General features: G+C 35.5%; 1 protein-coding gene across 2 annotated transcripts in view; it reads right to left on the bottom strand.

Annotated features, from left to right (window-relative positions):
• The window catches only part of SYNE1 (spectrin repeat containing nuclear envelope protein 1), a 473,246-nt gene that overhangs the window by 327,238 nt on the left and 133,885 nt on the right, over nucleotides 1-12,123 (bottom strand). For both annotated transcript variants that reach the window (XM_047102923.1, XM_047102922.1), the window contains exons 9-10: nucleotides 10,219-10,328; nucleotides 1,679-1,786 (exon numbers count right to left, since the gene is read on the bottom strand). In XM_047102923.1, coding sequence (XP_046958879.1) covers nucleotides 1,679-1,786; nucleotides 10,219-10,328 — 218 coding nt within the window. The remainder of the gene's footprint in view (nucleotides 1-1,678; nucleotides 1,787-10,218; nucleotides 10,329-12,123) is intronic.

Genomic DNA, 12,123 nt, shown 5'->3' with positions numbered 1-12,123 from the left:
AATAGTGAAAATTGGAAGCCAAAATCCAAGTACTGGCAGTATAAGGAGATGGGGCGGGGTGGGGGGGGGGGGCGTGGAATAACAGCAGCAGCAACAGCCCTGGACTCAGTTTGAGTGCAACAGTGTCGAACCAGGCAGGTCACAATAGAAACTGATCCCATTAATGGGCTCACTCCAAATATTCATGTTGCAAGCCTTTATTAAATTCGGCTTATTCTATAGTAGCTTTCAATGTGGCGCTGAATTCATTTTTTGGTGGGATTTTTTTGTTATGTGACATCTGCCAGATCATGAGTTGTAGAAAAACAACAACTAGATGTTTGTGTTTTGGGTCATCTCTAAGACTCTGAGTTCTAAGCCATGAAGCCTCCTCGGAGCTCTACATACAGGGAGGGTGGACACACACAACCTAGACCTACTAACGCCACCTCCGGGATACACCCAAAGGAAACGAAAACAGGATACTGAAGAGGTATCTGCACTGCCATGTTTATTGCAGTATTATTCACAATAGCCAAGATATGGAAACAACCTGAGTGCCCATTAATGGATGAATGATAAAGGAGATATGAGATATATACATAGAGAGAGAGAGAGAGAGAGAAAGATAGAGATAGATATAGACATATACATAGGTATAGATATAGATATAGATATAAAGATAGAGATAAGGATATAGATAAAGATATAAAGATAGATATATAGATATAGATAGATATAGATATAGATATAGATATAGATATAGATATAGATATAGATATAGAAAAAGATATAGATAAAGATATAGATAAAGATAGATATAGATATAGGTATAGGTATAGATAAAGATAGAGATAGAGATATGGGGGGAGAGGGAGGGAGAGAAGGAGAGATGTCTATATTTCTAAATATCATAGAAAGGACATCCTCCTATTTGTGACAACACATTACGCTAAGTGAGATAAGGCAGACAGAAAAAGACAAATAATATACAATATTACCTCCATGTGGTATTTCAAAAAGCCAAACTCATAAAGACAAATTAAAATGGTGATTTCCAAGGGATGGGGGGTGAAGGTGGGGGATAGGACAGATATTATTTAAGTACACAAACTTCCGATGAGTAGTAAATAAATCCTAGAGATCTAAAAGCACAGTATAGTGAATATAGACGACAATATTGTATTATAGTCATCAGACTTGCTAAGAGACTGCAATGTAACTATCCCAACCACAAAAAAGAAATACTTACGCAATGTGACGGAGGTGCTAATTATTTCTACAAGGGCAATCATATTACAATATATAAATGTATTATATTTTTTAAAACTACTTATTTACCCACAAATACAATTATTATTATTTTTTATTTATTTTCCAGAGAGAGAGAGAGAGAGAGAGAGAGAGACAGAGTGTGAGTGGGGGAGGGGCAGAGAGAGAGGGAGACACAGAATCCAAAGCAGGCTCCAGGCCCTAAACTGTCAGCACAGAGCCTGATGGAGGGCTTGAATCCACGAACTATAAAATCATGACCTGAGCCAAAGTTAGATGCTTAACAGACAATTATTACAATTGCATGCAAAGTTAAGATAATACATATTATTTCTTTAAAGATTTTTTTTCTCACTAGTATCATTAGAAAGACTGAACATGGATTAAAAAGCTTTTAAGAAACTGAAATCACTTCTTCATACACTACCTGATATTTATCCTGTAAATTTGATTCCGTCATCTGTGCCCTTGTCAAATCTCTTTCAAATTGTTCTATCCAGACTTTTGTTTCCTTCAAAATTAGCCCGTCTTCTCTCTAGAAACCAGCAGACATTACGTTATCATCAATGACTGTACATTTATTTAATTGCTGATTAATACCTGGCTGATTCTAAAATGCCCCAAATATTTAGTAAGTTCCAATTGTCTCTGAAAGTTTTTCTCTCTCCTCTCCCTCACTTATTTTGGGAAATAAGAGGCAAAAGTTAAATCTAGAAAAATAGCTTAATTATCTTGCTGAATATTGAAATTATCCACCTCCATTACTTTCTCAAGAAACACTAATTTAATTAAGAGAATGTGCTCAAGAGGAAATGCCCTAAGTACAAAAATACTCAGGAAGAGCAATGGCTGGAGAGGACTGAACACATAGGCCTGGGGGTGCTCTTAATCCAAGGTCATTCACAGCCCAGAAGACTATTCTGGATGAGACTAATTTTGGCTGAATCCAAGGAATGACAGCCACAGTAACATTGTGGACTAGTATTATTTAAAAATGCTATTCAGGATTATAACGTAAGCTTCACGATGTCAGAAAATATTTATTTTGTTCAATATGGTATTACTAGACCCTGGCAACACAGCACCTATAAATATTTACCAAAATATTTGCTGAATAAATGTATCCAGGCTACCACTCACATCTCAAAAATGAAAAAAAAATAGAGATCTTATATAATTTTTTCCACAAATAATAGCAAGCCATTCTATTATTGATTTAGTGAAAATATCCTAATTTTTCATCAAGACTTCTTATCTGGTAAGAATGCCAAATTAATCAAAAACATATTTAACATGGTTCTTGACACTTACAAATAGCTTCCAACTACAGGAGCTCACTTGGTCACAGCCCTGTGACACAGATGAAACGGCTGATGACAGGTGAAGTGGCAAAGTAGACAGAGTGTTGGCCATGGAGGCAGGTCAACCTGGTTGCGAATTCTGGTTCTGACATGTACCAACTCTGTGACTTTGGACACAATGTTTTTTAAATCCTCTCTAGTGCTGTACCATCATCTGAGTAGATATCACACACCGCTTCCCCAGTTTGGGGGAGAATTCGAGAAAACCTGTGCGGCACACCCAGCACAGAGATTGGCACACGCTGCTGTCATGACCCACACCTTCTCTCACTTTCCAGTCTTGAAAAGCAATCCTGTCCTGCCTGAAACATTTTGCTCTGAATAATGCCTTCCTCAGAGCTCAGCTCAGACACAACCTCTCTAGAAAGATTTTTCTGACCCAGAGTCTTGTTGGATCCCTCTTCTGTGCCAGCGGTTCTCACACATCAGCATGCGTGACAATCACCTGCAGGACTTCTGAAAATAGATTGCTGGGCACCACCCTCGGTCTTCCTTGGCTTGGTATGTCTGGGGTGGAGGCTGAGAATCTGTGTTTCTAAGAAATTTCCAGGTGAATCTAATGTTGCTGCTCTAGTGACCACATTTTAAGAATACTTCTCTGATCCTGTAACAACCTGAGTTCAAATATTCACTAGAAAAACACTATTTTTATATCGTCCACTTGTCTCTTCCCCTCCATCCATGGTAAAAACCCCTTACTTATCTTATTTTTCTCTAGCCTAACATTGTGTCTAGCCCTCAGTCTCACTCAATATACAATGGTAGAATAAATGATTGGTCATATAGGTCAGTAGAGAAAGAAATGAACAGGAGCTCAAAACTCTAAAGTTTTAGTTCTTCCCAAGATGGCTCTTTTGAATGAACAGATAAACATGACCAAAGCGCATGGTTTATTACCAGGTGACGGGTTGACTATCACACCCATAAAAGCACAAATGGCATATTCTTATGAGCTCAGAAGAACAAAATGCTCTTGGTTTACCTCCAAGATACCAGAGGCCAACGTGACCGCTACGAGGGGGATCATCGAAATGACATGGACCTCACTGTGAGCCTCCAATGACCTGTTTCTCACCAACTGAAATTTTTTCACAAAGTCACCTTAGAGAAAGGATTATGTTAAGTTAACTTCATTAGGATTCATCTAGTAAATGACTTTTCTACTGGTGGGCCAGTGTCAAGCAAATTGCAATAAGGTAAGAAGGATGGAGCTATTTACACACTCAACATTCTCCTCTTAAGAGGAAACTGAAATACAAACAATATTTAGATTCCCAGAGCTCATTTAGTCTAGCGGCTTTTCTTCGACTGGTAACCTTACCAGCATTCAAAGACATGGAGGTCTCTTTGTCTAGAGAAGACCACCTAAATTCCAAGCAACATTCCTGCCTGGAACTCATGCCAGCATTCTCATGACTGTTTCTCTTTCCTTCTCTTTCTCTTTCTCTCTTTTTCACCCAAATATACACGCAGGCACTTTTATATGTTCTGCAGTATGTTTAATGTACATCAACTCACGATTCATGGAGCATGAAATAGAAATTACTTTAACATTTGATATACAATTAGTTACTTTTAATTTGTTATTTGAATGTTGGCATCATTATATTTTATTGATAGATCTTTAACCTCAGCCCTAGATGGAATATAAGAAAAATGGAAAACAAATAGGATAACTTAGAATTGGGACAGACCTCACAGTCATTAATCCCGCAAGTATTCCTGAGCACTACTATGTGTCATGAACTTTACTAAACTATGTGGCCACACACTGAGCAGAAGAGACGTAATAAACCTCAGGATACAAGCTGAGTACTTACCTTTTTCAAGTAATTATTTCCTACTTAATATTTTAAAATATAAAAATAAATCTTTAGCTTTGTTTTTATTTTGCATGTCACATATAAAGAAGCCAAATGTTGTTATTGTAAATTTTTCCTTTCATTAGTGCTGTTAAGTGTTATTAAGAAGAAATTAATTGATGCCATCTTATAATTAAAGATTAGTGGGAAAGTCCATGGGAGTGGCTCAGGCTACAACTAACATTTCATAACATTTATGTAGGTTATTTGTTCTATTAGAAAGAAAAGGAAATAACAGAATTAATGGATTAAAAGAAACGTGTATATAAAAGCAAATACATGCAAAGGAATGGCTAGTAAGCTATGGAATGTAGGACGTTTGAAAGAGGTCACTAATTCAAGATTATTTACATCTTACCTTAAAATTTTGGATAGAATTTGCAAAAGATGGAAAACCTGGAAGTATTTCCTAACAATATGAAAACAAGATAACATATAGAAAAAGAATATAAATCAAGGACAAAAGATTATATAGGAAATAAGAAAAAAATCAATGGAGAGGCATATATCCATAAACAAACAGATGATAATTTTATGGGTATAGTTACTTTAAGAGATCGTCATAACTTTTGAAAGCATCAAAATGCTCAAATATAATAAGGCAAGTTAGTATTCTAGTATTTGATGTTTTGTTTTAATTTTTGGCAATGTTTACATTTTATAAATGTTTACATGTTAAAATATTAACGATTTAAATGGTGAACTATACAAAAAAGAGGTATATTAATTCATTTCTCTTCTCTATAAATACACTGAGTGCTAATTATTCAAGGAAGACCTTTAGAGAAAAAGTTTATCAGTTTTATTGGTTGGAGTAAGAAAGGCATAGCAATGTCTACTTCCATTAAGAAAATTAAATTTAAAATTGATCTATATGTCTGTTTTTGTGCCAGTACCATACTGTCTTGATGATTACAGCTTTGTAGTAGAGGCTAAAGTCTGGTATTTTGATGTCTCCCGCTTTGGTTTTCTTCTTCAATATTACTTTGGCTATTCAGGGTCTTTGTGGTTCCACACAAATTTTAGGATTGCTTGTTCTAGCTTCGAGAAGAATGCTAGTGCAATTTTGATTGGGACTGCATTGAATGTGTAGATTGGTATGGGTAGTATTGACATTTTAACAATATTTATTCTTCCAATCCATGAGCATGGAATGTTTTTCCATTTCTTTGTATGTTCTTCAATTTCCTTCATAAGCTTTCTATAGTTTTCAGCATACAGATCTTTTACATCTTTGGTTAGGTTTATTCCTAGGTATTTTATGATTCTTGGTGCAATTGTGAATGGAATAGAATAGAGACTCCAGAACTGGACCCACAAATGTATGGCCAACTAATCTTTGACAAAGCAGGAAAGAATATCCAATGGATAAAAGACAGTCTCTTTAACAAATGGTGCTGGGAGAACTGGAAAGCAACATGCAGAAGAATGAAACTAGACCACTTTCTCACACCATTCACAAAAATAAATTCAAAATGGATGAAAGACCTGAATGTGAGACAGGAACCCATCAAAACCCTAGAAGAGAAAGCAGGAGAAAACCTCTCTGACCTCAGCCACAGCAATTTCTTACTCAACACATTTCCAAAGGCAAGGGAATTAAAAGCAAAAATGAACTATTAAGACCTCATCAAGATAAAAAGCTTATACACTGCAAAGGAAACAATCAACAAAACTAAAAGGCAACTGACGGAATGGGGAAAGATATTTCCAAATGACATATCAGATAAAGGGCTAGTATCCAAAATCTATAAAGAACTCACCAAACTCCACACCTGAAAAACAAATAATCCAGTGAAGATATAGGCAGAAGACGTGAATAGACACTTTTCCAAAGAAGACATCCAGATGGCCAACAGGCACATGAAAAGATGCTCAACGTCACTCCTCATCAGGGAAACACAAATCAAAACCACACTGATACACCACCTCATGTCGGTCAGAGTGGCCAAAATGAACAAATCAGGAGACTATAGATGCTGGAGAGGATGTGGAAAAATGGGAACCCTCTTGCACTGTTGGCGGGAATGCAAAGTGGTGCAGCTGCTCTGGAAACAGTGTGGAGGTTCTTCAAAAAATTAAAAATAGATCTACCCTATGACCCAGCAATAGCACTGCTAGGAATTTACCCAAAGGATACAGGACTTCTGATGCATAGGGGCACTTGTACCCTAATGTTCATAGCAGCACTTTCAACAACAGCCAAATTATGGAAAGAGCCCAAATGTCCATCAACTGATGAATGGATAAAGAAGATGTGGTTTATATATACAATGGAATATTACTTGGCAATGAGAAAGAATGAAATCTGACCATTTGTAGCAACGTGGATGGAACTGGAAAGTGTTATGCTAAGTGAAATAAGTCAGGCAGAGAAAGACAGATACCATATATTTTCACTCCTATGTGGACCCTGAGAAACTTAACAGAAGACCGGGGGAGGGGAAGGGGGGAAAAAAAGTTACAGAGAGGTAAGGAGGCAAACCATAAGGGACTCTTAAATACTGAGAACAAACTGAGGGTTGATGGGGGGTGAGGGAGAGGGGAAAGTGGGTGATGGGCACTGAGGAGGGCACCTGTTGGGATGAGCACTGGGTGTTGTATGGAAACCAATTTGACAATAAATTATACATAAAAAATAAAATAAAATAAAATAGATCTATAAAGTATACACTTTAAATAAACTCATGAAAAAGATACAGCAATCAAATATACCAAAAAATGGAAGCCTGGAGACACACTGATGCCAAGCTTTTTTTTTTTAATTAAACATTTTTTTAAATTTATCTATTTTTGAGACAGACAGAGCATGAGTGGAGGAGAGCCATAAAGTGAGGAGACACGGAATCTGAAGCAGGCTTCCGGCTCTGAGCTGTCAGCACAGAGCCCGATGCAGGGCTTGCACCCATGAACTGTGAGATCATGACCTGAGCCGATGCCAGCTTTTTAAAAGAGAATTAAAAGAGGACTGTCTGGGTGGCTCAGTTGGTTATCATCTAACTCTTGATTTCAGCTCAGGTCGTGATCTCATGGTTCAGTTCGTGGGATCGAGCCCTGTGTTGGGCTTCCTGCTGGCAGCAGGAAGCTGGCTTGTGCCTGAATTCACTTTCTCCCTCTCTCTCTGTCTGCCCCTCCCCTGCTCATGCTCTCTCTCTCAAAATAAATAAATAAACTTAAAAAATAAAACAAAATAAAAGTGAATTAAAAGAACTATTTCCCAAGACTTGGTTAGACAAATACCAAGTATTTTGAGGTAATGGCATCAATAGCTGTAATGTGTAGAGTCTATAAAATAATTAAATATAAATAAATAAAATCAAAACGTTTGTACTAGATAGAATTAGGTGGCCATTTAGCTGCATTGAGCAAAGAGAAGCCCTACATCATGAAAAACATAAAATTCTTTTTTTCTTTTTGAAAATCTTCATTTTTAGATTTCCCATTACAAATGCCACATTAAAAAAGGAGCAAAGTTTAGGATATATTTTCCTCAAAATTAATTTTTGAAATAACCCTGAAGAATCATATGCATTCTCTTTTTAGGAAGGGATAGAGAAAACTTGAAAAGAACAATCAGAACTTATTTTGCAGACAATGAAATTAATCTCTTAATAATAAAGCCTCTTGAGTAAAGCATATTAACAGGCTTATGTCAGGAATGTGTGTCTTTCAAATCTTGAAGCGTTTTGGCATTAAATTCTTGCTCATGAGCATTAACAAAAGCACATCCTTTTGTTTCTCCAACGCTGCCAGTCACAGAGTTTACTCATCTGGAGCGATGATTAATGTCACAGAAATTAAAACAGTGCAGACTCAGAAACCTGATCAGAAATAAATCCAATTGGGTAATACAAAAACTTTTGATATGAAAATCAGATGAAAAGCTGATTTTCTCATTGCTGTAGGGGGTTAAGTCTAATACGCTTTCTGATAGAGCAACAACCACACTCGATTATACTCTCAAAACCCAGAAAGCCCCAAATGACTCCAAAGCACATGCGTCAGTCCATGCTAGGATTTGTGTAGAAAGTCGGCTTTTGCCTCCCGTGGGTCTTCTTAGAAACATTTACTTTGCTAACTACAGATAAGTTACTCTAGTGGTCAACATGTGTGCCTGAATCCTGTCAAAGAACAAAACGGGTTTCCTGAAATGATAAGCTTTTAAAAACCTAACATAGTTATATCAAAAGCCAGATTAATTTCAACCAAGCAACCTAGGAAATGCCAGTTACCATTGTTCTGCTTAATTTTTTATGAAGTCACAGATCTCTATTAGTGTAATACCTTCTCCTGGTTGAACACTTTGGGTTATGAGCCCTTGGCCTTTGACACCTTAGACTTGTCTCTATTTAGAAAACGTATTAAATGTTTTTCTGGTTTCTCTTCATGATAATCTCAAACTGCTTTGAAAACTCTTGTTGAGACCTGAGCAGTGAAATCAGACAGGTAGCTTTTTAACACATCTTGAAAATTCCACTTATTTCTCTCCCTTTTGTCATTTTATCTTACATTTCATTTCAAATTCAGTAGTAAATCTACCTCACTATAATTAAAAAAATGATAATAAAAAAATGAGAAGAATGGTAATATTGATTATTAAAGTCTGGGAAAATAGGCATGCTGGTGTGCTGGCTGAAGTGTAAAATGGGACAAAGTTTCCACAGGAAAATTTGACAAAATCATTTCAAAAAGCAGTAAAAACCTACATTCCCTTTAGCTTAGAAATTCCACTTTTAAGAAAGAATCATAGAGCAATGTTTTATTACAAAATTGTTCATAAACATATTTTTTATAATGGCAAAATTCAGAAATTTTCAACAATGAAGATTAGATAAATTATTGTACATCTAGATGATGTCCTGGAGAGAATGGCATAAGAAGAAATTTTTTTATAATGTTGACAGAAAAAGAAAATGATAAAATTGTATGTATACTATAATTCTTATTTTTGTTAAAATATTCTATGCATCTACATACATATAAAAAATGTTGGTAACTGACACCACATATTAATTTTTTTCTCTAGGACAGGGTCTCTCTAGAAGATCAAGTACAAATAATTTTCTTTTTCCTTTATTCACTTTTTTTCTTTTTTATGACAATGAACATATGTCATTTGAGCAGTATAAAAAATATAAATGTTATTCAAACTATTGAGAGCTTGAAAAAATCTAATCACAGTGAATAATTAGAACTTTTACAAGTTTGCCTTACTTCCATATGTTTGTTGTGACTAGTGACTTATATAATAAATCTAAAAGTCAAAATTAGATTTTCTCAGATTGAACAGAATATGGGGACTCAAGTTCTAGAAGCACAAATGACATAGATATAAAATTGCTTCATCCTCAGATTACTAAATGAATTTCCCAACATGGCTATCTTTCCTCAATTTTAATTCATCAGTGTTACACGTCTAAGCATTTATCATTGATGCTCTCTGACGTATCCAACATACCCACCAGCAAAATCTTTCCCGGTAACCTCTTCCCCAATTGCTGATATCTATTCTTTACTCAGTTGCTCTCCTTTTGAAATGCATTCCAAAATGAAATAATAAAATAAAATAAAATAAAATAAATTAAAATAAAATAAAATAAAATAAAATAAATAAAATAAAATAAAACAAAATAAAGTAAAATAAAAAATGCATCTAAATTTAATTTTTAGAAAGCAGCATGCTTAAACATCTGGGTCACTATCACTGAGTGTGTTATCAGTGCTCAAAGAAGAAAAGTACTTACATCATTCTCTTGCCCATCAGTGCCTGTGTTGTGGATGTCAGGGTAATGCTTCAGAAACTGGGCTACATAGGTCATAATAGACTTCTCATCTGGTTTATCCACATCAACATCTGGAACAACCAAAACCAAATGTGGATAGATTAATTAGCATTATTTATAGTGCTAATCTAACAATATTGAAATCTAGATAATATGCCAAAAGAGAGTGCCCTCAGTGCAGAAGAAAAATAGAATTAATATTTCAAGATGGTGAGGGAGGGGAAACCAATTTAGTTTGGATGATACATGATGGGAATATTATGACTCAGAAACATGACACATTTTAACTAAGAAATTTTAGGAAAGTAATTCATGTTTAATTTAAATAATCTCAACATTAATTCATCAGAAATCTGAGATCCTATATGATTATTCAGATGTTCTGTGTCATTAATAAAATATAAATAATATGTAAATTTCACAACAGGGGCAAGTGGGGAGTAAAAAGCACTTACAGGTAAATGATGTGACTATAGAGCCTGTATACTGTATCTGGCCAAATATAGATAAGCTCTGTCTTGCCCCCACAAGTTTTATTTTAGAAAAGAGGGAGATGCCTTATGTTCAGTTCCTTGGATAGCCTCTCCCTTATGCTTGATTCTCTCCAAATTACTATACTTTGAATAGTCAAGTACTCTGAGGGAAACACAGAGCCTGAAAAGATATTTTTAAGTGTAATAAAAGCAGTAAAAATCAAGCAAAGGTATTTATACAAATTTAATCAGTAGCTTAGACTGGGGGTAAGAGTGTATACATAAAAGTGTTGAATGTTTTCAATCATCTTTTAACTATCTCTTTTAAAGGCAATGAGAAGGTGATTACATTTGGAGATTACAAATACCCACAAAGCAAAAAATATAACCAAACAAAAGCCATGAAAAGCAAAATATAAACTGCCCTAATATTTTGTAATGTTTCTTGTGATGGGAGATAGAATTTCTAGGGACTATCAGTGCCAGTTTAAAAAGTGCTGCAACTCCAAAGGCTTCAAAGGAAACAGTGATAATGTATTCTGGAATGTGCTGGAGGACTCCAAGGTGATTGCAGAAACAACAAGATCACTGATGTGGAAGACACATGTGAAAAACGAGAAGAACTTTCATGAGATGTAAAAGTGAAAAAAAAAATTTACCACATGATTTAATACAATAAGTGCATTTAAGTATACATGAGACGAAATCATAAAATAATTGTTATAATAGAGTTTGGTCTATTTCATCTGTATTCCAAAAAGTTTATACATTCAAGTGGGCTAAATGACTTTTTTTAAATGTCTTTTCAAAAATTAATTAATTTTTATACTTTTAATTTTTTCAATTAAAAAAGTTTAAGCTCAATAACTTTTTGAGGGGGTAGTTTGCATTAGGAAAACAAAAGATCACCTTCTATCTGGGCTAGCCCTGCATCTGGGCAACTTCAGTTTCTATCATCAAAGAAAAAACATTAAGCTTCTCTGGTCGAGTGGGTATGAAAAAAACCATTTATACCTTCCTCCTGGCCTACTCTGGGAAAAATTGAGGGCTCAATGTATGTGGCTTTCTCCTTGAGCTGAACAGTATATTGGATACTACTGGTTTGTGTCTGTGTGTGTGTGTGTGTGTGTGTGGTGCAGAAACAAGGTGGAAAGCTGTTGGCTATCCTAGTGAATGTGGGGGGCCCCCTGCGGGTTCCCAAAGTGGCAAGGGATCTCCATGTTGCTTTCATCTCACGGGAAGTCAAACAGGGCTTTGTAGGTATCTGTAACCTTGCAGGCACAAGTGTCCCACTTAGACCCTGTTTTAGAGGTAGTCATGCTTACTCTGAAATCTCATCTTTAGAAATAACTTGCTTTCATTGTATTGACTTTTCTGCATCATTAACAGAAAT

Source organism: Lynx rufus, unplaced genomic scaffold (genome assembly GCF_022079265.1).
Source record: "Lynx rufus isolate CCGP_SWC_20201006 ecotype Redwood Valley unplaced genomic scaffold, mLynRuf1.p SCAF_6, whole genome shotgun sequence".
Classification (NCBI taxonomy): domain Eukaryota; kingdom Metazoa; phylum Chordata; class Mammalia; order Carnivora; family Felidae; genus Lynx; species Lynx rufus.
This window is presented reverse-complemented; position numbering and strand designations above follow the sequence as displayed.